Raw genomic sequence first — 21,623 nt, forward strand, 5'->3', positions numbered from 1 at the left:
CTTTGTAACACGTTTCAGCTGCCAGCATTCCCCGGAGATAAACATGCTTTTTGTTTGACTAGTCAGCCTGGCCCTGTATTTTCTGTAAGTCAGCCTTGGAGGAATGCCCTGAAGCATTTCAGCGGGCTTTGCGGCTCCCCCTGTAAAATGCCAGTGAGCATTTCTCTGGGAAGGTGACAACCTGAAAGAAAGAAAATTGCTCTCCCACACATTTCAATAGTACTTTCTTACTTCAATTCCATGCCCCTTTCTCTCCCTCTTCTGCTTGATGTTTTCTTGGCCTCAGTCTCCGTCTAAGAGTTATTCCTTTCATAACGAAAGCACACAACAGATTATCAACCCAGCACTGGGACCTCACTCAAAAGGTCCCTGAAAAAGCACAGGCAGCAACAAGGAGTGGTCATTGCATTTGGGATTGTTGCTTTAGTAACACTGTCACAAGCATAGCACGGCTCCTGTGCTGAGGTAACCAACCCAAGACATCTGTCTCTTAAGCTAGTGAGGGCTTTTTTCCCCACATCCTCTGAAGAGGAGACATTAAACAGCTTATTCAGGTCAGGCTTTTAGCTGGAGCCCGAACAGACTTGCTCCATCTGTGCCTGGGGGAAAACTGCAAGTCCACTGCTGCTGCAATTTCTTTGCATGGCTTCATCCTGCCCAGTCAGAGGACTCAGTCCTTGACCCAGGCTCTGCCTCCCAGCGAGGGAACGTGTCATGTCATGGAGACACCAGTTCTCCCAGGAATGTCTCCTTGGCTTGGTCTCCCTTGCAAGCAATGCAGCAATGGTCCTCCGCACAGCACACAGGTGTACCTGGGTAGGAGCTCACCCTGTGCCTGGGTAGGAGCTCGCCCAGCTAGAAAGCATCAGCCCAAATCCCATGTAAGCCTCAATTTGTGTCAAACAGATTAGGTGGACTCAGGCTGGCTCTTGCATCCTTGCCTGGTGTAGGGGAGCATTAGCAACTCCCACAGGTGCCCATCTGCCATACAGGGGGAAAATCACAGCAGCAATAGAAAGCTACAGTGCTCTACCAAGGACTTACTGAAGATGATGCCTGCCTTCCCCTCCTCATGTTGATGTTCTTCCCCTCCTTTCCCTCTACGGTTGTTTCTGCTACCCTCCTGCCATTGCTCCTCTCACAATGAGGGGATGCATTTAACTGGGAAAGCTGCTTCCACTCCCTCCGGTCAGGCAGCTGCAACTCTTAACTGGCTGGCTGCAATTTGTTATTAGTTATTAATAAGAGTTCCCTCACATAAAGAACAGCTCAGCAACACATTTCTTAAATACAAAGGCTCAACATGCTTATTTGCCTTAAGTGAGAGAGAATATGTCCAGCAAAAAACATTTTGCGACTCTTAACAAAGGTGAATTTCAAATCATTCATATGACCTTGCTCTTTCACACACTTTTAACCATCTGACACCTGTCGTAGATAGCCTGGACATGCTTGCTAAGGGACACTGAGTGGTCAGAGCAGGGCATGGGTGGCCTCCAGTCTAACTGGGTCCCTGGATCACTGGCTGCCAGCTCTGAGCAGCCCTTTCCCACTAGTCTATCCCCTGTGGTGTGCATCTCATCCATCTCTCTTGCTTTCTCTTCCCTGCTCTGTTCTTCTCCTCTTTTCTTTCACTTGTCCTTCTGTTTAGTTTTCTTCTCTGTTACAGACACCAGAGACATCATGGATCAAAAAAGACCCCTGCTGCTATCACATCTCCCTTTGGCTCCTGCATTTCACCTCCATCCCATGCCACCGCTCATTTAGTTTGGAAGGTCTTTGGGCTAGGATCAGGAGCCACTTGGTCTTTAGACACTGCTTTAGCAAAGATGACCACTGACAGTGATAATCCCAGAACAGCTGCTTTACCCTTTTAACTTATCATAAAATCTAGGCAGAGGAGACACTGTATTACAGAATAACTCCTGGCATAGCACCTCTTCTGAACGCAGTGGTACGTGTCAGCTCAACATGCTGGTGTGGCACAGAAAGCAGTTAGAGGGTGGCATTCCTTAGCGAAATGGAAGAGGGAACTAATGTGACCTGAATACAACTGTTTAAATCGACTTGACTGGTACTTCAGAGTTAATCCCCATTCTTGGGAAAAGAACTGCATACGGTTAAGTAGCCACACCTAGGACCTGAGTTTTATGTATTAGCTACAAACTAGCATCCTTAAACTGGGCCTCTTGTTCAGTGCCCAATTAGAAGAAAATAGTTGCCACTAAGTGAATTGCCAGCATCTGTTCACTCAGGTGCCTGGTTTTTTCCCTTCCATTCATGCATTTGACCAGGCTTGACCTACTTAGCTGTGAGCAGCTGTCAACAGCTTAGCCTAAAGACATGACTCCAGACTCCCAGATCACACAAGAAACAGGTTTAAAGTGCCTCCTTCATACACTTATACTTCCTTGGTTTTAATCCACTTGATTTCAACAAGCACAGAGGTCTTCACAGAAGGCAAAAGACTGAGCCTTACCATGTCTTTAAATGCTCCAAGAACGGCTGCTGTAATAATCCCCAGAAACAATCCGATGATGTTGAGGACTGTTGAGGACCACAGCAGCCTATACAGGTGAATCACGTCCTGACAGCTGCTCACGCCAAGAAATTCATAGTAGCTGGAGGACTGCTCTGCACTGAAAGGGAATGCAGACAACATGACTGCTGCTGGAATGGTTTTGCACATAATACATAGCACCAGAGGATCTAAATCCCTCCTGCTTGCTTCCTTCTTTGGCAAAGCATTTCACCCATGATCACTGCTCAGATGAACTGAAGAAAGCTCTGCTGTAGACAAAAACTGGGTCTGCTAATGCCAGCACTAAATGTGGTCACAACTAATACCAACTCTAGTTTGGATGACTGGTGGTGTGCACCAGCAGGGACTCCTTTTTTGCTGAGGATCTCTGAACACAGGCATAATCCTGGCATATGGATACTGCCCTTGCCATTTAACTACCAGCTAAAGCATGCTTAGTAGGGTTTTTTTTCCCAGCTCACATGGAAATCTGCTAACAGAGGGGAAGGCAAGTTGCTAAAGCATTAGTTCAGCCACAGGAAGGGAGATTTTGCCAGCTGGCTGTATTTGTTTACGGTGTCTGCGGTTACGAATTAAAAGATGCAGCACAGTACAGTATGAAGTTGTGCCTTTACGCTATGGATTGTACTATCCAGTAAAAATTATTTGTTTATATTTTTACATTGCACTGGTTATTGTCAATTAGGCATGTTATGAAGTCGATCCTCGTTGTCTTGCTAAGTGTCAGAAATATCCTACTCCAAAGTTTGAAACCACAGTTTCCTGCAGTTCTTTCCAGTACCTGCATTAATGCTAGCCCACTAGTGAGCTCCTAGAGCAGCTATTTGAGTTGGAAAGATATTCTAGATGTCAAGTCTGGTTTTGCAGTGTTAGGAAACTGGCATCAGCTTATGGGGGAAACCAGAAGTGAGCAGTTTGTGCTCTTTCTTCTGTTCCTCCACCCCCAGCACGTGGTGCAGCAGTGGGGCTGGTGGTTAGGGAAAGCTCTGCAGAGGAAGGTCTCAGCATGGAAAAATTCACATTTCTGAGAAAAAAGAAGTCAAGTACAGTAATTCCTGGAAATGTCTGATCATTTGTTGTGGGGCACGGTTCTGGCACTGCAGATCTGCTACTGTTGAGTTCACTTGGTCCCTATCATGAGCCCAGGTATTGGTTAACTAAAAAACCTATAGCTTCAGCTGCTGTGAAGCTGAGAAAATCTGAGTTGCAATCCTGCCTGTGTATAGGTCTGTTGCATGGCCAAAACCAAGTCACTTTGTTTGACTGTGTCTCCTGCTTCTCTGTAACCGTCCTATGAACTGCAATTGCCAAGTACAGCAGCAAGACTGGTTTTTACTCTGTATTTGTCCATGCCAGTACCACAAAATGTTGCTGACCACTGTGGATTGCTGACAATGGCACTCACTTTGTATCTCCTGTGTGCATAAGAAATATGCATACATTGACTATTTCCCCCAAGTCCCAAATTTCATTTTGCTTCTCTAGTTGAGTCAGGATCTGGGCAAGTGCTACTCTTTTATGCAGAAGCCTTGTGCAAAAGCCTCATCATGCCACTCTCATTCTCATGCACCTAAAGCATTCATGTCTGGCAGCACACTAGCCAAGGCTTACAGAAGACTGGGATTATTCAGGGCTGCTGAAAGCAAAACAAGCCAGGAGACGTAGGAAGGAAGAAAGATGAGAAATATGTAGAGGGAAAGAAAGAAATGTGACTGTGGGTGAACTGTAGAGGGATGCAAGGGCTGCATGAGAGTGCAGAGTAAGATGATATTGAAGTGTGCAGAGAGCGAGTCAGGCAGAAGATCTGCTCTGAGAAATCCTTCCCAGTTTCTTGGCAAGACATTATGCTGCTTGCAGTTGAAATTGCTCTGTGCCAGGTGCCCAGTCAGTCGTGCGAGTTCATTTCATCTGTCTTCCATGTTATAAAACCTTGGACTTTGCTGTAATGTAGTTTTCTTAACCACCTTTTTCACTCCTGTTAAAACACTGAATGTAGTCCTGTGCTAACCTTCAGCTGATCTTCATAAGCATATCCAGGTATTTCCTCTTTTATCATCTGACATCTCATGTTTTGGTTATGATGAAGCCAAATGAACAGCTTCAGAAAACACAAGGACCTCTGTATCTATCCTATGACAATTTAGAAAATCTCATGGCTACAGAGGCTGTTGCTAACAAAAGAGCTCTGCATATGCCTACAACATGATCTCTGTTCATGGACACCCATGTTCCTATTGGTTTCCCCCAGCATGGTAGAAAAAAAGAGGATTCATTAAATCTAATGCGACAAACGCATTGCAAGATTAACCGTAAACCTTGACAGGACAATGGCTGACTGGTTGATTTTGATCACAGAGCAAAAAGATTATGAACCTCTTGAAAGACAAAGAAACTGAAACAATGCCAACACTAATATGCAACCCCTGACCTCTTCTCTGCTGGCATCAGGACTTCAGTCACAGAGGAACTGGTTTTCACAGCATACAAGCCCCTTGTGTTTCTTCTCCAAGGCCTAAGGGCAACCTCCCTGCCTATCACCACTTCAGAGGAGGGACAAATAACCAAGGAGGCCACCACCTGCACACAGGTACTTACTTCTCACAGTTGTACAGGTCACAGCAATAGCACGTGTTACTCTTTACTTTCAGCTGGCAGTTGCTGTTTAAGGTATAACACGTCACCTGCCAAAAAAGAGACTGACTTATATTCTCAGTGTTTCAGTGCAATGTGTGAATCATCCCACTGACCCCCAAAAAGAGCTACTGCAGCATCAGGTTTTATTTATTGTTGTGCAGAAAGATCCTGTGATTCCAAAATCCAAGACTGCAGGGCAGGAGGATGTCCCTGAGCTCCCAGGAGTTTCATTTAGGATATGAACCCGAGTCTCAGGCAATTGCACTATTGTGCCCAGAGCCAACACCAACCTGCAGCCAGGGTTGCCAGAGGTTTCAAGCACTTTGTTGCACTTCCTGGTGCAATTTTGTTGAGACTCAGTCTGCAGCAGCAACATGTGGATCCCATGGGTCCTGAAAGATGCACCGTAGCAAGCCACTTCAGTGGCTAAAACTAACAGTCCATTATAGTTGGGAAATAGACAAAGAAACCAGTTTATCTGAAGTTTCCAATAAATGGGAGCTGTCACCATTCAGTAACACTCTCTCTCAAAGAAGATAATTAGGAACAACAAGAAGAACCATTCCCAAACCCAGAAACAAAACTGCTTAGTAAAGATCCAAGCACTTCAGCAAAAAAGTACTATTTACTGCAGGGTCTTGAATAGAAAACTGAAAAATTTGTTTGTGTAAGCTACTCCCCATCTAGATAAGGAATCATTTTAATGTCTTCTTAAGTGTGGTAAGCATTAATCACTTTTGTTTGGCACTACAGACCAATTGAAATATTTAATATGCAAGGCATTTTTTTTTCCCTGAGATTTTTATCTTACTGACTTTGAAATCATGGAGAACTGTCAGATTTTTAAAAGCTACTAAGTCAAAAAATACATTATTTCTACAATTTTTATTTTTATAGGAAAAACATACTGTAACCACTGAGAAGTATTTTGTTTGCAAAATGCAAATAAAATGTATTATTGAATAGAAAATTCCTTCTAATGAAAAAATAGAAAGAGCAGGTTCAGGAATACATGCTGGCTGTTGAAAAGCTTCTGTCAAACAGTTCTGAAATGAATGTTTAAGCCTGTAGGATAGTATCCACAGGGGATGTTAAGCCATGTTTCTCACCTCACTACTCTTGGATCTATACATCCTTTTAGTGTGAAAACAGCCACTGTTGATGAGTTTATACTCTTGTGTTTGTTCCCAGCAAAAAGAAAAACCTTTACACACAGAAAATCAGCACTAGAAAAATTTAATCTTGCACCTGGTCTAAGACTTGCTGTCCTTAGAAGGATTTGCTTGAGCAATGCAAGTTGCAAGGATGATAAATCTAAAAGTTAAAAGGAAATTAAAGTGATGTCTTGGGATTGCTTTGCTGCCCGGGACAAGGCTGTACTTGTAGTTTGTGTTTCATACAAATCAGCTTTTCTAACTCAAAAATTAAGTTATAAAAGGACAGTCTCACTCTAAGGTGCAATCTGGAAATTTGCTCACAGTTTGACACAGACACATCCCACTTGCTACAAGAATATCTCACCCTGAGATAAGACCTCATTTCATCAACCTCATTCTATTGTGTCTGAACTTATTAGAACTTCACAGATAGGCTTTGTTGGCCTGAAGTCACATTCAGCTACAACTGTCTTCAGCATGAGCTGTGATTTACTGCAGAAGAGGTGCATGCTACTGTCAACATCTGTACCAGCTTAAGCAAGATCCAGCTCAGAGGTGACTGAAACGTCCCACCTGGCTATTTCTCAAAGCAGTTTGAAAACCGATCCTGGAGCAGAGTGTGCCAATGCATCTGCTACCACAGCCATTTTGTTGGGATGCTTTTGTGCTTTTGCACTGAATGGAACTTAAGACTTTGGTTTTGATCCCCTGCAGGTGGTCAAAATGGCCCAGAACCTGCATAGTTAAAATATCCTTTTCCCTTTAAACATGCATGATTTGGATCAGAGGGTTTCATAAGATGGAGTGAGCTGCTAAAAAAAGGAGGCTCGTTTGGATGCACAGCTTTGGGGACACTTCTGATGATCGGACATTAAAGTAGTTTTCCCCTCTCCAAGTATCAATGAGGCCAGTTTGCTCCTTTTTACTGTAGAAACTTAAGAGCACAGAAGAGGGAGATTGGCAAGATTTTAAATATATTTTTATCAGCTTCTAGGCTGCAGGACATATTAAATCAATGGCCAAGGGCATTAATATAGCTGCCCATTTTTATCACTGCACTTTTAAAACAAGCAAAGAGCAAGACACTCCTTTTCAGGAGAACAGTGAATAAATCAAAATAAACAAATTACTGTGTGGTATAAGCAAGTGTGGGTATGCTGCATGTCAAGACCTATTATTTCATTTCGGTGACCAGACATGTACCTTTTTCATATTCTGGCTGTTCATGCTTGTCTATCCCTCAGCACCAATTAAAGAGATGTTCCCATCTCATAGTTAATTGCAAGAAAACCAACTCTTTCTGCTTTCAGCAAAAAGAATTGAAACAGGCAAACTACATGAGCTAAAGACCACTCATAAGCTAGAGATGGCAATCAAAAGGAAACTTGCACTCAGTAAACAATCTGCCTTCCTAGTCAGGTGTTTGCATGGCATGCTAGGTATGTCCTCTGCTCACTAGCTGGTTAACTTTGGAAGAGCAAAAGCCAAGTTCAAATGCCATGGATCATTAACTCTGGATTAGCACATGCTGAATCTAGATCAGTGGACAACCAGACAAAAACGTTATTACAAACTGACTAAACTTTTAAAAGCTACAGGGTTATTTTTTTTTCCAAAATGAAGCAGGGAGCTCTAGGTAGCCCAACTTTTGACACTACTAGAATCTGAAAAGCTGTGGAAACCTGTCTGGCCAGAAGCCAGAGGCTGCAGTCACCCGCAGGGAGCTGTGGTCAGTGCGATATCCATGCTTATTACATGCTTATTGCAAAGATCAGAAGCATTTCTCGGGCCATGTCTATGTCTGAGTGTATGTGCACATTTTAGAAGTCGATGGAGTAAAACTTACAGGAAAGGGTGTTGCCACAGATCATAAATTTGTCTGGGTATGTCTTTAGGCAAGGAGGTCAATGAAATATTTGTGTCATACATTTTCTTGATTCAACAACAGGGTGCCCTAGCAGCAAGATTTAAGGAATGGTTAACCTGGTAATATACTTTGTTAAGCTGTCCAGAATTATTAATGTAACATTCGCCATAACTTTTTCTAAGCCATGGAAGGAATGGTGATGAAGGGCATATGGCTTCTTGTAAATTATACCACTGTTTAGCTGTTCTCAGTCCTGCTCTACTTGATTTTCTTTTTGCTCCTGCTGATTTACTACAATAATAAAACAAAAAGTAGAAAAAGAAACTAAATCTGGACTTCTCAGGATGGTAGCCATTTGAGTATGGGCACTTTTCTGGACATGTTAATGTCATTGAGATAATAAAAAAAAATGCATTCAAACCATTGACATTCTTGGCCCCTGCTGGATAAATACAGAAAAGATATGAAGCCTTCTGGACAATGCAGGTGGATTCATTTAGATATTTCCTATTCCACTCCTCTTAATCTCCTTAAAGAAAGATGTCAATGTGACAAATACACCCCAGACAGGCATTATACAGAATAGATGGAATAGATATCATTCCAGTTCCAGAGTAATGTACTGGATAGAAACACTTACGATGACTCAAACCCTCAGGTGTAACGATTTGCAATCATGAGAGGATTTGACAAGAGGGGATTCACTTGTGAGAGGAAAAAAGCTGTGAGGTTTCTATCAACTCATGACCTACATGCACAGATGTGCTTTCAAACAGTTGCCTCCCTCCCCTCCAGCCCCTCAAAGCACAGCAGAAACAAATATGTGATGAGGTGAGTTTGTTTACCTCTGTCTGATAGGCATCATATAGGAATCCTGTTCCACTTGAATAAAACTGGCATCTTTTGTTATACAAAGGTCTGGGTTCCTGTAAAGAGAAAAGCAGCCAAAAAAAGTACTCAGCCTGGAGGAACTGTGAAGGTACCATGTCCCATGTCCCCATGACAGAGCTTACAGCTCTGTGGAGCTGCAGCCCATGCAGACACTTACTTAAGTGGCTCACCCCCTCCTTGGTTGGTTTTCTTTCCAGAATGCCTCTCCTCAGGATTACATTTTCCCTTCTCACTCTGCCATTAAGCTGTGTGATTATCATTTATTTTTCTTTTCATCAGTCACCTCTTATACAACATCACCCCTGTCATTTAACCACTTCCTTCCCTGATGTCAAATGGTACTGCTCTATGACAACAGTCCCATCATTCTTTCTCCTGGTATAGTTTCTTAGCTAGCACAAAGAATTACCTAGCTATTTCTCTTCAAGATATGTGGCTTTCTTTTTAAAGGATTTCAACCATGTCGACAGTGAAAACAAATTAAAATACCCAATACTTGAAGCATTCCACTTACTACAACACATTTCAAGCCCCAAAAGCAAACCAAAAGAATAATGAAGAATGAAGGCATAAAGGAGAAGTAATTTGCACCAAGTCTGGTTCTGCCTATTTTCCTATGCTTATTGTAAAAGTTGCATTCACTGCTCATATTTCATTTTTTGTTTATAACAGTTCCCACAGATGGTTGTAAAGGAAGAACAGAATGAAATATCCTTAGCCAGATTAAAGACACGTGTCTCCAAACTTGGTGAATGGCCACTTGAAGGCTAGAGGGTGCACACCTCAGCAAGTTTGTGTAGGGAGGATTTGACAACCGAACAGTTCTCTGTGATCAAATATCTACCCCAAATCGAAGAGTGAGATGTCATGCATCTAGTCCTAAGTCATGATCTGTGCCTTCAAAAGCACTCAGGTGCTCCCCAGTATGCCTGTCAGACCACCTCTAAGAGAAAAGATGGAAACCTGTTATATGCCATCCCCTCTTTCTATACTAATTTATAAGCGAAGGACTACTTCAGTTGTTATCAGAAAACTGTGCTGAATAACTTTCACGCATTTTACAGCTTTACGACCCATCCAGGAATAATCCAGAAATTGCAGAAAGATCTGTACTACTTAAGACAACTTCTGAGTCATCTATGCATGTTGGACAATGAAGTGTGAACTGTATAAATCTGCTGACCTAAAATGCATAATCAGTAAAAATACAGAGCTAGGCAGGAATACAGACAAGTCAATGAATAAAGCTCATTCATCAGCTTGTTTGCTTTTCTGATTACTCTGGCAAAGCCAAGGAAGTCTGGACACCAACTTCTAAGGGTTAGGGAAAGGTTAGCTTCAAGCACCCCAAAAAAAATTATTTATATCACACAAGTGTAAGAAAAAAAGGCCGCAGTAACTCTCTTTCTCTAGAGGAAAAGCAAATGCCACCCAAACAGCATGCCATGTCTTGAATTAGGACAACATTCTTCCACAGGCCTGGGAAAACATTAGCCTTTAACCATAATTTCCAGGGACAGATTTGATAGTTTCCATGCTAGCAATGTGCCTTTGTGACAGGCCAGTAGGATCCTTATCTGCATTAGGAAAAAGCATCACCATCAGGTCCAGTGAGGAGATAGATCCTTCCTCTCTACTCAGCACTGGTGAGATATCTGGAATGCTAAGTCCAGTGCTGGGATTCCCAGTATGAGAGAGACATGGATATGCTAGAGCAAGTACAGGAAAGGACCGTGAAGATAATTAACAGTTCGAAGCATCTGTCATAAAAGAAGAAGCTGAGAGAGCTGGGACTGTTTAGCCCAGAGAAGAGAAGGCTCGGGTGTACCTGATGGGGTGAGTAAAGGAGATGGAGTCAGACTGTTCTCAGTGGTGCCCAGGAAAACAGCAAGAGTTAATAAGCAAAAACTGAAATACACGAAATTCCATTCAAAGGTAGGAAGAAACTTTTTACTCTATGGGTGATTAAACACTGAACAGGTTCCTCAGAGTGGCTGTGGAGTCTTCATCCTTGGAGACACACAGTTCTAAGCAATCTGCTATAGTTGATACTGCTCTGAGTAGGAGGGGTTAAATTAGAAAATCTCCAGAAGTGCTGCCCAGTCTCAGCAACTGTGATTTTGTGAAGGGTGTCAGAACCTGCCACAGGATATAAGCACACTAATAAGTTCTCACAAATTACCACAGGCTGTGAATTTAGCAAATATACCTTAGCAACTGGAGACAAATGCTCTCTGACCTTACTTGCTGGGCATGCATGCCCTTACTACAGGTGATGAGTGACATCAGCCCGCCACACCAGGAGGTTATGTCTGACCCTGAATGCTAAGATCCTCCACTCAGACAACTCTGTATCTTGTTAAACACAGTGAGAGAGCTGTCTAATCTGCCTCCATCGAGTAAAGAAAGACCCTCACCTTGCCCCAGATCTCCAGGCTCACACAGCTTCCCTACCTTTTTTAGTCACAAGTGTGTTTGTGACTGTGTATGACAATATAATACCCACCAGTCTTTGTTTCTGCTTGATACTACTGCTTACAGCAATACTGGCAGAGGCAGAGCTACTTTTACATATAACAAAAAGACCTGAATATGCAGGCATAGAGCAGAAAAGATGACTACCACTCTTAAGCTCTCTGTTAACACAGATAACAAATAACCACAACAAAACCAAGCACATTTAGCTAAGAAATCGTCTTTTCCAGTGCTCGGAAGCACTGCATGAAACGCAGACATTTGTCCTTTATGTCAGTAAATAAAGCCAAGTATGCAACTACAGATTTATACAGAATTCTTCTTCTTTTTGCCAGTCTATTGGTATTTGTACTCCATGCAGAGCTCCAAACAGCAGATGTTACCCATATGTCCATTTCCAGTTAGAGTTACTCAAAAAAAGCAGAGAAGGGGAAACCATAACTTATTATTTATTAATATATTAATATTACACATCAGTGGGAGATATTGCAAAGCTCTGTTCCAATAACAGTGGTTCAGGAAGTTCCCAGTAAAATTTGGTTACATAGTAAGCTGCACTGGAAAAAACTTTTGAATTTGTGGCACTCAGTATGAAAACTTGATGTGCTGAAGTCAAAAGGCAGCTTGCTGCTGAATTCAGCTGAATAGATTAAGATTGGGCTACTGAAGACCACCCATGAGCCTCTGGGATTTGACTCTTATGGCTCCTACAACGCCTAATACTAGTCATACTAGTAGCATTTTTTGATAGGAATGGTTGGACTCGATGATCCGGTGGGTCTCTTCCAACCTGGTTATTCTATGATTCTTTGATTTTCAGAAGTGTCAAAAAAAAATCTGGACATCCAGTAATTCCCTTTAATTTCAGGCAGATCAGAATTGCCCAGCCTTGAAACCTACAGTGCAAACTGTAATTCTTCCTATTCTTGAACATTTTTTATTTTAATATTTTGCTTGCATGTGTATTAGAAGCTGAGAGTGATGAATAGATGACTATGAGGGGAGGCTTTATGCCAAGAAAGAGAAAATCTGGTCCAAGTGTAGAAGGTTTCGTTGGTTGCTTTCTTTTAAGAGCATGGAATAAAAGCCCCACATTCTCTTTGATGGTGAGAGCATTGCAACATGTTATTTGTGTGAGGAAAATATTCTTTGAACAGTATCTTTGGCAGATTTGATACAATGTCTGTGGGGGAGGAGTTTGTATGCTTCTTAAGTGAGGTATGGAAAGTAGACTTTTCTATTCCAATTTTTGTTTCCTTGGAGAAGACATATATTTTGGATAACACAGGGAAAATTCCATCTCCCTTATGTGTAAGTCCACTTTCTGAAAAATAGATATAACCTAAGCTGTGTTGACTGAAATTTATGCCGCATTTTACAGACACAAAACATGGCTAATAATTTAATGAAATAATTGTATAATATAATACGGCTATTTTTTTCCAATTACAGCATTTATTTAGTCTTTGCTTCCATGGTTGCATTGACAGAAGTGTAGATTAATCAGTGCCAGGGAACGTTCCAAGGCCTGAAACTCGGTGAACTAGCCCATTAAATCGTTAGAACTGTGTCTGTGATGGCTTTGGCCTAGGCAAATTATCACTCTTCCAAAACAATTTCTGGGCATGGTTTGGAAATTAGCATGGGCCAAGAACCATTCCCAGTAAGTAATTTGGACATTGCCATGCTGCCTCTAAGAGACTTTAAGAGTAAGGATGTGGACTTAACCATGCCAGTTGGCCTGGACCATTGCCAGGACCATTCTACAGAATGATCCTGGACACATGTCAAAAACAAATATAGATAAAATTGAGGAGTCCAAAACCAGACTAATGTTTTTAGTGGCTCATTAAATTGAAGTTTCTCATTTTCTGTTTTCTTCCTACAACACTTTTGTAGGTCTTTTTAATCTACAGCACAGCTAGCAATGAATAGGAGAGGGAACTGCCAAGATTTTTCAACTTTAATTCTAAAAGCAAATCAAAACATAACCTATCAATGCCAACTGAGCCCTGCGCCAACAGCTGGGTGTTCTGGAGATTATCACTCCCTTCAAGACCAGGCTCTCCACTAAATTTCTGAAAGCAGGCAAGCAATATGAACAAAATAGATGGTATCAGCAACTAGTTTTCATGCTTTTCTGGAGGGATAGATGGAGCATATGTATCTGTGTCTGCCTCACACTGAGATCACATGGCACCTGGGAGCGCACAGACACAAGAGCTTTCAGACCAAAACCAGAAGAATTTCATGAAAGAAGGTGCCGACATATTAGGAATCTGGGAAAGCAGGCAGACTGGATCACTGTCTGGGGACCCAACCTAAAGCTGACTGCATCCCCATCTGTACAAATAATACGAGCAAATGCTACATACTTTTTGTCATTCCCATCTCTCTCTGACTAAGAGCTGTTTCTCAGTCTTTTTCGACAACATTCTCAATGAGATGGATGTCTCCTGAGGAAGAACACTACTAGAAGATCCCAGAGGTTCATAGGACTGATTCAATACAAACATCTTTGTGCTTTTACTCATAAAAAACAACAACAAAAATGTGCATTTTTAAGGTCTTATGAACAGCATCCATATTGGCTGTGACAAGATGGGTATTAAGGAACATCTGAGCCTAAAGCACAGGTCAAGTATCCTCAATAGTGCAGTGAGGGGGCACCAACTTTAAGAAACAAAGCATCTTATACTTCTGTTTGCTCCCTAGCCTTGCAACTCCCACATAAAATACATTATTATACCTTCTCAAATCAGAAACAAGGGTGGGTCTTCCTGACAACTGTGCTTTTACTCACTGGCAGCTAAACATGCAATTCAGTTTTCAGTTTGCAATTTCTGGAGCAGAAGATGATTTCAGAAAACGATTTATCCTTCATAATTTCACTATTTTAAGCAAAGAGCAGAAATAATACCACCCCAAACTCTCCAAACTCAGATTTCCAAATATTGAACCCACAACAACTGATGGAAAAGAAAATAAACTAATTACAATAACCATTTTAAACTGGCTACTTTCTTACAGATCAATATCTTCTCTTGCATTGAAAAAGAATCTTCAGCTACCTGGTAGGTCAACAGAATGCCTTACCCATAATTCATGAGATGTTATTTTTTTCTTGCTCATAACTTACATGTAGCTATTAATATAATAGTCCTCGTATGCTTCATTGAGATTTATTTCTGTTAAGTAATAGCATTATTTTCACAACTTTTGCATTTCAGAGAGAAACTAGAAAGACAGGAGTCACTGCCCAATTGCAAGAGCCTCTGGACAGGATGGAGCATGTGCTCCCACAGGAAAACATGCCTCCTTGGACAGCCTAATGCCCTGGGGCTGCCACCATCACCATGGGACTCATATGGCTTCTCTTCTCTTCCTTCAAAATCAGAAACTGCCCTTATGGGAGTGCCAGGCATTGACTTTTGGCTTTTACCACACCCGGTTGAGCAGATGTGCTCTGTCAGCCAATGCCAGGGATGCTAAAGGGGCTGGTACTTGAACCAGTCACTGCATCTCTGACTCTCTCATTCACTAAGAAACTCAAATCATATATAAATTGGCAGTAAGCATTTGACAGCAATCTGAATGCTGTGGTTGCAACAGAACTTCAGATTTTAAAAAACTATAACCCTGAAAGGAAGTCCAGATGCAAGAAAATAAAGTCCTGAACACTATGGAGAGATGCCTGAAAGATACAAAGCTGGTGAGGGGGCTGGAGAACAGGTCTTAGAAGGACCGGCTGAGAGAGCTGGGGTTGTTTAGCCTGGAGAAGAGGAGGCTGAGGGGAGACCACATTGCTTTCTATAACTACCTGAAAGGAGGTTGTAGAGAGGAGGGAGCTGGCCTCTTCTCCCAAGTGACAGGGGACAGGACAAGAGGGAATGTCCTCAAGCTCCACCAGGGGAGGTTTAGGCTGGACATTAGGAAAAACTTCTTCACAGAAAGGGTCATTGGGCACTGGCAGAGGCTGCCCAGGGAGGTGGTTGATTCACCTTCCCTGGAGGTGTTTAAGGGATGGGTGGACGATGTGCTGAGGGGCATGGTTTAGTGTTTGATAGGAATGGTTGGACTCAATGATCCGGTGGGTCTCTTCCAACCTGGTTATTCTATGATAGGAATTTTTTAAAAACAAATAAATTTTAATTTTATTAGAAATTAAGGAAGTTGTGAAAGTACAGTTATCGGAAGAAAATGAATTGTACCGGTGAACTTGGCAGTGCTAAGTTTACAGTTGGACTCTATGATTTTAAAGGTATTTTCCAGCCTAAATGGTTCTATGATTGATTCTATTACAATTCCTATCTGCTTCACTTTTAGACCATGCACCAAGACAGTCTTTCCTAGACTTATTAACAGCTTTTATCTCATTGCCACCAAGCTCATAATCAGCTTTTGAATCCAAGTATCAGTTTAGTTTTACTTCATCAAGTGGCCTGCCAAGTCTTTCCATTTCTGCATTTGAGCAGTTTTCCTCCCCTGTAATACCAGTGCTCGTTTCCTACATTTTCCTCTGTTTTGTGTCCTCTTGGCTAACAACATAGAAAGCCTTGGGCTATCAAGGAGTGCAAAGTGCATGCTGGCTGGGATTCAGAAGAGTAATTGCTAAAAAAAAAAAAAAGAGCAAGCCATTTCTGGACTCCCACAGTCCTACATCTGTGTAGCAGCCTAGCCCTGAGGTTATGCTGCTGCCAAGGGCTGCAATGGACCAGACTATCAGGAACATTCTGTTGAACCAAAATTTGAATATTTTGAATATTTTCAAATTTTTTGCTTCGTTTTCAAAATTCAGCCAATAATTATCTGATATTGATAAGCTATAAGCCCTAGAATTAGGCTTTTATATGTTCTTTTGATCTAAGCTGCAAGCTTGGCTAGTGTACATTGATTCAGTTTCTACATGTATTGCCAATGCCTTAAAAGCCAATAGTTCCCAGCAGTACCGTTGAACAACCCTTCAAAGTGATGTAGAGTGAGACAGAGAGATACGATGCTTCTGTCTACACCATACTCCTAGCGTAAGTACAAGACAGTAGTGACCTTCTCGTGCAAATAACACATTCCCAGTTTTGTATAAATAGGACGCAGTTGCAACAGAATTTGTTTACACGCTTTGGGTGATGTCATGCCCTGAAAGCAATACTGAAAGCTTTATTCTAGACTGCAGTCAGCACTTACCATTTCTCGTGCTTCTCCATCTGCCTCACATGAACTTAACTTAGTAGATAATCTTCTTCCAGAAATGCTGGGCTCCAGCCTAGGGACCCTGCCTGTCTTGCCTGCTCTGCTGAAATAACCAAACTACAGTGCTGAAAATAGGAAAAGCAGCTGGTGTGGCTTAGACACTTCTTTACTCTCACAAACCAGATTTACTTCACACTGTCTTTCCAGGGGTTCTTTTTAGAATTTCTATTTAATTTGAATGACTAAATCCTACAGAATCCTCTTCTCTTAATTCTTGGGATAGTAGATATTAATTTCAGATCTTTCAAACCAGCATCTGTATACTGTCATGGCTGAAAAACACACATACACAGATCCATCTCACTTTGTATTTCCTCATTGATTTTTCTTCTATTTAAAATATTTTGTAGTGGTAGCCTTCTTCTCTCTCTCATTATTTGGAGGAGATTTTTGAGCTGGTAGTAATGCTAAAGTCAAATGAAAAGCCTCCATTGCTAGATGATGTGCAAAGATAGGTCTATTCTTGATCTGGACAGACAGGTCTGTTCTCAGATGGATATAGTTCTGCTAGAAGAGGATAAATCTTCTTCAAATAGGGTTTTTTTCTTTCAATGACTTTTGATCACACTTCCCCTGATGCAAAGTCAGGAGGCCCATCAGTCTTCACCAGCATATGTAGTGCAGGGGGACAAGTAGAAGAAGCGGGAGCTGACTCCCCTGCACATCCCCATGGAGGTTCAGTAGCCTTGGTGCCTTTAGCTAATGCAGGTGCAGGTGGTGGCAGGAGCAAAGAGGTGTGTGCAGAGCTGCTGAGTGACACTGTGCCTGTCTGCTTGAGAGCTGCTGTGCTGCAAATGAGTATGTCACCAGGGGCAGTTGCTCAGGCTGAACTGGGGAGCTGGGACCACACAAGGCTCCAGTGAGGAAGTCCATTTCTGCCTTAATATTCCAGACCTCTGGCAAATCCAAGCCTGGCACTGGAATGACTTCTTTTCATTAGTCAAGGTTTTCTAGCAAATATCTCTCAGCATGAGGCTGCAGACTTCTCCACAATACCTGCAACAGCTTTTTTACATAGTTAAAAACTTAGATTTACCACTGGCTTTTACACAAGTTGCTAATGATGCAATTAGATGATATTATTCAAGGCTGTAATTTTAGTTATTGCTTGATGTAGTTACATATTTAATTTCTTATTATAGTTGATTACTTACATTGATTACACTACCTTGATTATAGGGTTTGTTGTATGAACTGATTGCTCTGTCTTGATTATAATGATGTTGTACCATGTGAGTAATTAACTTCCCCACAAGAATGCAAGAACTATTTATTCTGTTTCTGGTAATGTAACTGAAATACATGAAATACAACCTCTATCCTCCCTTTTGCCTTAATGCTATCAGAATATGTACAAAATATATGTCTCGTATATTACTGCAAGAAATGTCATTTTGCAAGGCACTAACCTTTATACATATGAAATACTGAATATCCTGCTGACTGAAATGTAGTGGGTTTATATATATAATGCTCTTTTGGATTTATTTTACATTAAAGAGAAGAAAAAGAGGCTGCATTAAATGCATCTAATTGAGCAATACATATATGGAATATGTACATATTCAAATAAAATGATGGAGGCTTTCTTTAATTTTAATTTTTAGGGTGTGGCACACCACTAACAGAGACCTTTAATTATCCCCATTCTAATCTAAGTAATGTAATAACAACTGTATGTATGAAATTTTTATGTTATGTATCGAGCACAAAGTACACAGAAAATAGGTGTTTATGCCCAGCAATTTGCCATCAAAGCTTCCTATCATCCTTGCAAAGGAAAGACCCCCAACAACACACATCGCAGCACGCTAGAGGCCAGGCTGACAGGGCTCGTCCAAATGGAAAGGACTGCAGCACTAGGCCTCAAAATATAAGAGAAAAAAGTCCATAAGAGGAACCCCAGGAGGAATGGAAGGACATAAGATAGAAAATAAAAATGTTCTAAACAACTAGTGAAATGAGTCACGCAGCCCCTGATTGCCCAGGTACAAAAAGCTTTTCTCCATCTCCACTGGCTTGTCCTTTTGAAGCTCCCATGCATTTCAGAAGATCAGAGATGTCCAAATACATGGTGTTCAGAGGTCCAGAGGCAAAGAAGCCACTGGATATACTGCTGGCTGAGAGTATGCAGAGAATTGCACTGAGGAATACGCGCAAAGAAACTCTAGGCAAGTTCAGTAAACCAATTTTTAAAACCATGATATCTTACAAACATACATTTTAAAACTTGCAATTTCTCATCAAAGATTAAATAAATATATTACAAGTGTGAACCTTCAGAATCTATCAACACATGTCTTAATAAGCTCTGATTAGAGCCATAAATAATTATCAGTCAAAATTTTATGAATATCTGGGAACATATTTTTCATGGACATTATTTGCAACTGAACTATCCACCCACACAGAGAGAAATTCCTGCTCCATGATATTATTATCATACTATTCATGTGTTTTTCTTGAAGATGAAACAAATAAAACCTACAGCATTTTTGTATCTTTTGCTATGGCAAAATGCAGCATACTTAAATATCCTAAATTTTTACTCTAGTAGAATTTTAGGACTTTTACATGAATAAACAGCACCTTTTCCTATTTTTACTCCACTAGTTTCTGCACAGGGCAACTCAAACCTTTGACTAATGACAGAAAAAAATGCCAGGCATTATTGCTGTAGTCTGAAGTCTGCAGGTGATTACTCCCTCTCCCTTCTATGTACCTCTGTAGCAGCTTTGAGTTTTTTTCATAGAACAGAAACATCTGTTGACAGTCTAGAAACATTTCTGAGACTAGGAAACAATGAAGGAAGTTATCTTCTGCTGGCAGCACATCAGAGGGAAGCAGATTATGCTTTTCAGAGCAGAGTGCAAGCCCTTTGCCCCAGTCACTCATCTTTCTTAGGATTAAACTGTAATTAACTTGCTTTGTATGCTTTGCATAAATTCCATTGTGGCTAGCGCTTTGTAAAGTAAGGTTAAAGATGGAAGTAGACAGTAAATCTCCCCTGATCCAAGCTGCTATTCTACATTGTTAAATAAACTCCCCATCTCAAACTGATTTTTGTGGGTATAGGAGCCACACAGATGCGGAAGACTATAATCTATGGAAACAGATGCTGATTACAGAAGACTAATCTATGCACAAACGCGAAAGACTATAAACTATGGAAAGTAGAATACCAACGTCACTTTAAACATAGATTAAATCCTGCTCACTTTCTCACCTCTAATATTATTTTTCACACTAATAATACGGTTAGTAATGTCAGTAAAATGTGTAGGATTTCCATCCACATCTCTAGAGTTGATTTACAATATACTCAATGGAGTTTGCACCTATTCCATTAAACTAGAAGAAAGCCAATAAAAAGACAAAATTTTCAGAGCCAAAGAAATTGGCCATACTTGCCTCTACCCCAATGCACTAAAAATTCTGCCCTGTTGTGCACTGATGTTGAGCTCTGTGTGAAACAGGGTCACGTAATTACAAGCAGTGGCATTCAACCATTAGCTTTCATATACTCAAATGTGTCAGTCACTCCCTTAGTATCTTCTCAGAGTGTGTATTCCTGATTTAAAATAAAAGAATAGTCTGTCTCCCTCCCTATGGCATGTAATTGTAGTAAGGTGTCACTTGCTGCATCTTCAAGGATATTTTACCTCAAAGCTGAATTACGGCAGCTTGAATGACCAAACTAATGACATTAATGAAAGACCTCAGCGTGGGTTGTTACATCTCAATGAGGGAGGCCAATGGACCAATGTTTGTGCCACAGTCCTAGGGAAAGCAGGATCAACCCTTGCTTTTGCCAGCAATGGAGGCTTTTGACCTACACAGTGGCAGAGATGGAGAGCCAGGAGGGCCTGAGACACCTGTCCTGGGGTAGCAGAACAGTATAAGGAGCCCATGTGGTAGATGAAGGAAGATGCCTCTGGGAAAGGAACTGGGAATGACTCTTTTTCCTTCCCACTGACAAGCAAATTCCAGTTTGGCATCCAAACACAATGTGTGTACGGCCTAATGGTTTAGACATTTCTGATTGGCAAAAAACCAGACCTTTCCCTCAGGAAAACAAGTCACAGCAGGGAACAAAAAAAAAGGATCTTAAAGAATTTGCAATTCAACTAAACCTGAAAGGAATTGCAGTGAAAAAAAAAAAAAAAAAAAGAAGAAGAAGAAAAAAGGAATAAGAAAAGGGAGCTCTATAACCAGGGGCTTCGACTTTGCCACTGTGAGAGGTTCTGCAAAATGGAGGGAGTGTATTAAGAGGTTCTCCAAAAAACAGCTTGCCATTATTTTTCTTACTGGAAAATATCTGGCAACCAAATTGATCCTACTAGCTTCTCTGTAACATCAGTGTATTCAGGTTTGCATAGTACTTATCTGTCTAGAAACAGAGGAATATCAGACTGCAGTTTCATGGGGACAAATACCCTAAAACCCTTCCCTGTCTCTACATCTAGCCCAGAAAGCATTAGCGAGACAACAATTTAGCTGACAAGCCCTTGGATGCACCCAATATATTCATCATTGTGTTGTCTTGTGTATTATCCAGTATCTGAGTGGTTTTAGTAGAGATTTCAGTTATGTTCATGCTAAAGATTGTATTGCCTTTGCAGATTTGAAGACCAGGAAATCTGGATCAGAAATACTGATAAATGGTTTTCAACAGATTCTAATCTGTGGACATCTAAACATTTCCTAGCAGAGAACAAGTCCTGGCACCACGCAGAGAGACCTGATGACAAGAGGCAATAGAGTTTCCACCTGACCATAAAAACTGTTCATAAGATCCTTCTTTGAA

The 21,623-nt window shown here is 41.2% G+C and overlaps 2 protein-coding genes across 2 annotated transcripts in view; both read right to left on the bottom strand.

The window, feature by feature from the left end:
* TMCO3 (transmembrane and coiled-coil domains 3) overlaps window positions 1–21,623 on the bottom strand; it is a 225,146-nt gene that overhangs the window by 18,532 nt on the left and 184,991 nt on the right. The window lies entirely within an intron of this gene.
* Window positions 1–21,623, bottom strand: part of TMEM255B (transmembrane protein 255B) — a 67,111-nt gene that overhangs the window by 9,148 nt on the left and 36,340 nt on the right. The window contains exons 5-7 of the mRNA XM_069878090.1: window positions 9,046–9,126; window positions 5,138–5,223; window positions 2,480–2,639 (exon numbers count right to left, since the gene is read on the bottom strand). Of these exons, the coding sequence (XP_069734191.1) occupies window positions 2,480–2,639; window positions 5,138–5,223; window positions 9,046–9,126 (327 nt within the window). The remainder of the gene's footprint in view (window positions 1–2,479; window positions 2,640–5,137; window positions 5,224–9,045; window positions 9,127–21,623) is intronic.

Source organism: Phaenicophaeus curvirostris, chromosome 1 (genome assembly GCF_032191515.1).
Source record: "Phaenicophaeus curvirostris isolate KB17595 chromosome 1, BPBGC_Pcur_1.0, whole genome shotgun sequence".
NCBI lineage: Eukaryota > Metazoa > Chordata > Aves > Cuculiformes > Cuculidae > Phaenicophaeus > Phaenicophaeus curvirostris.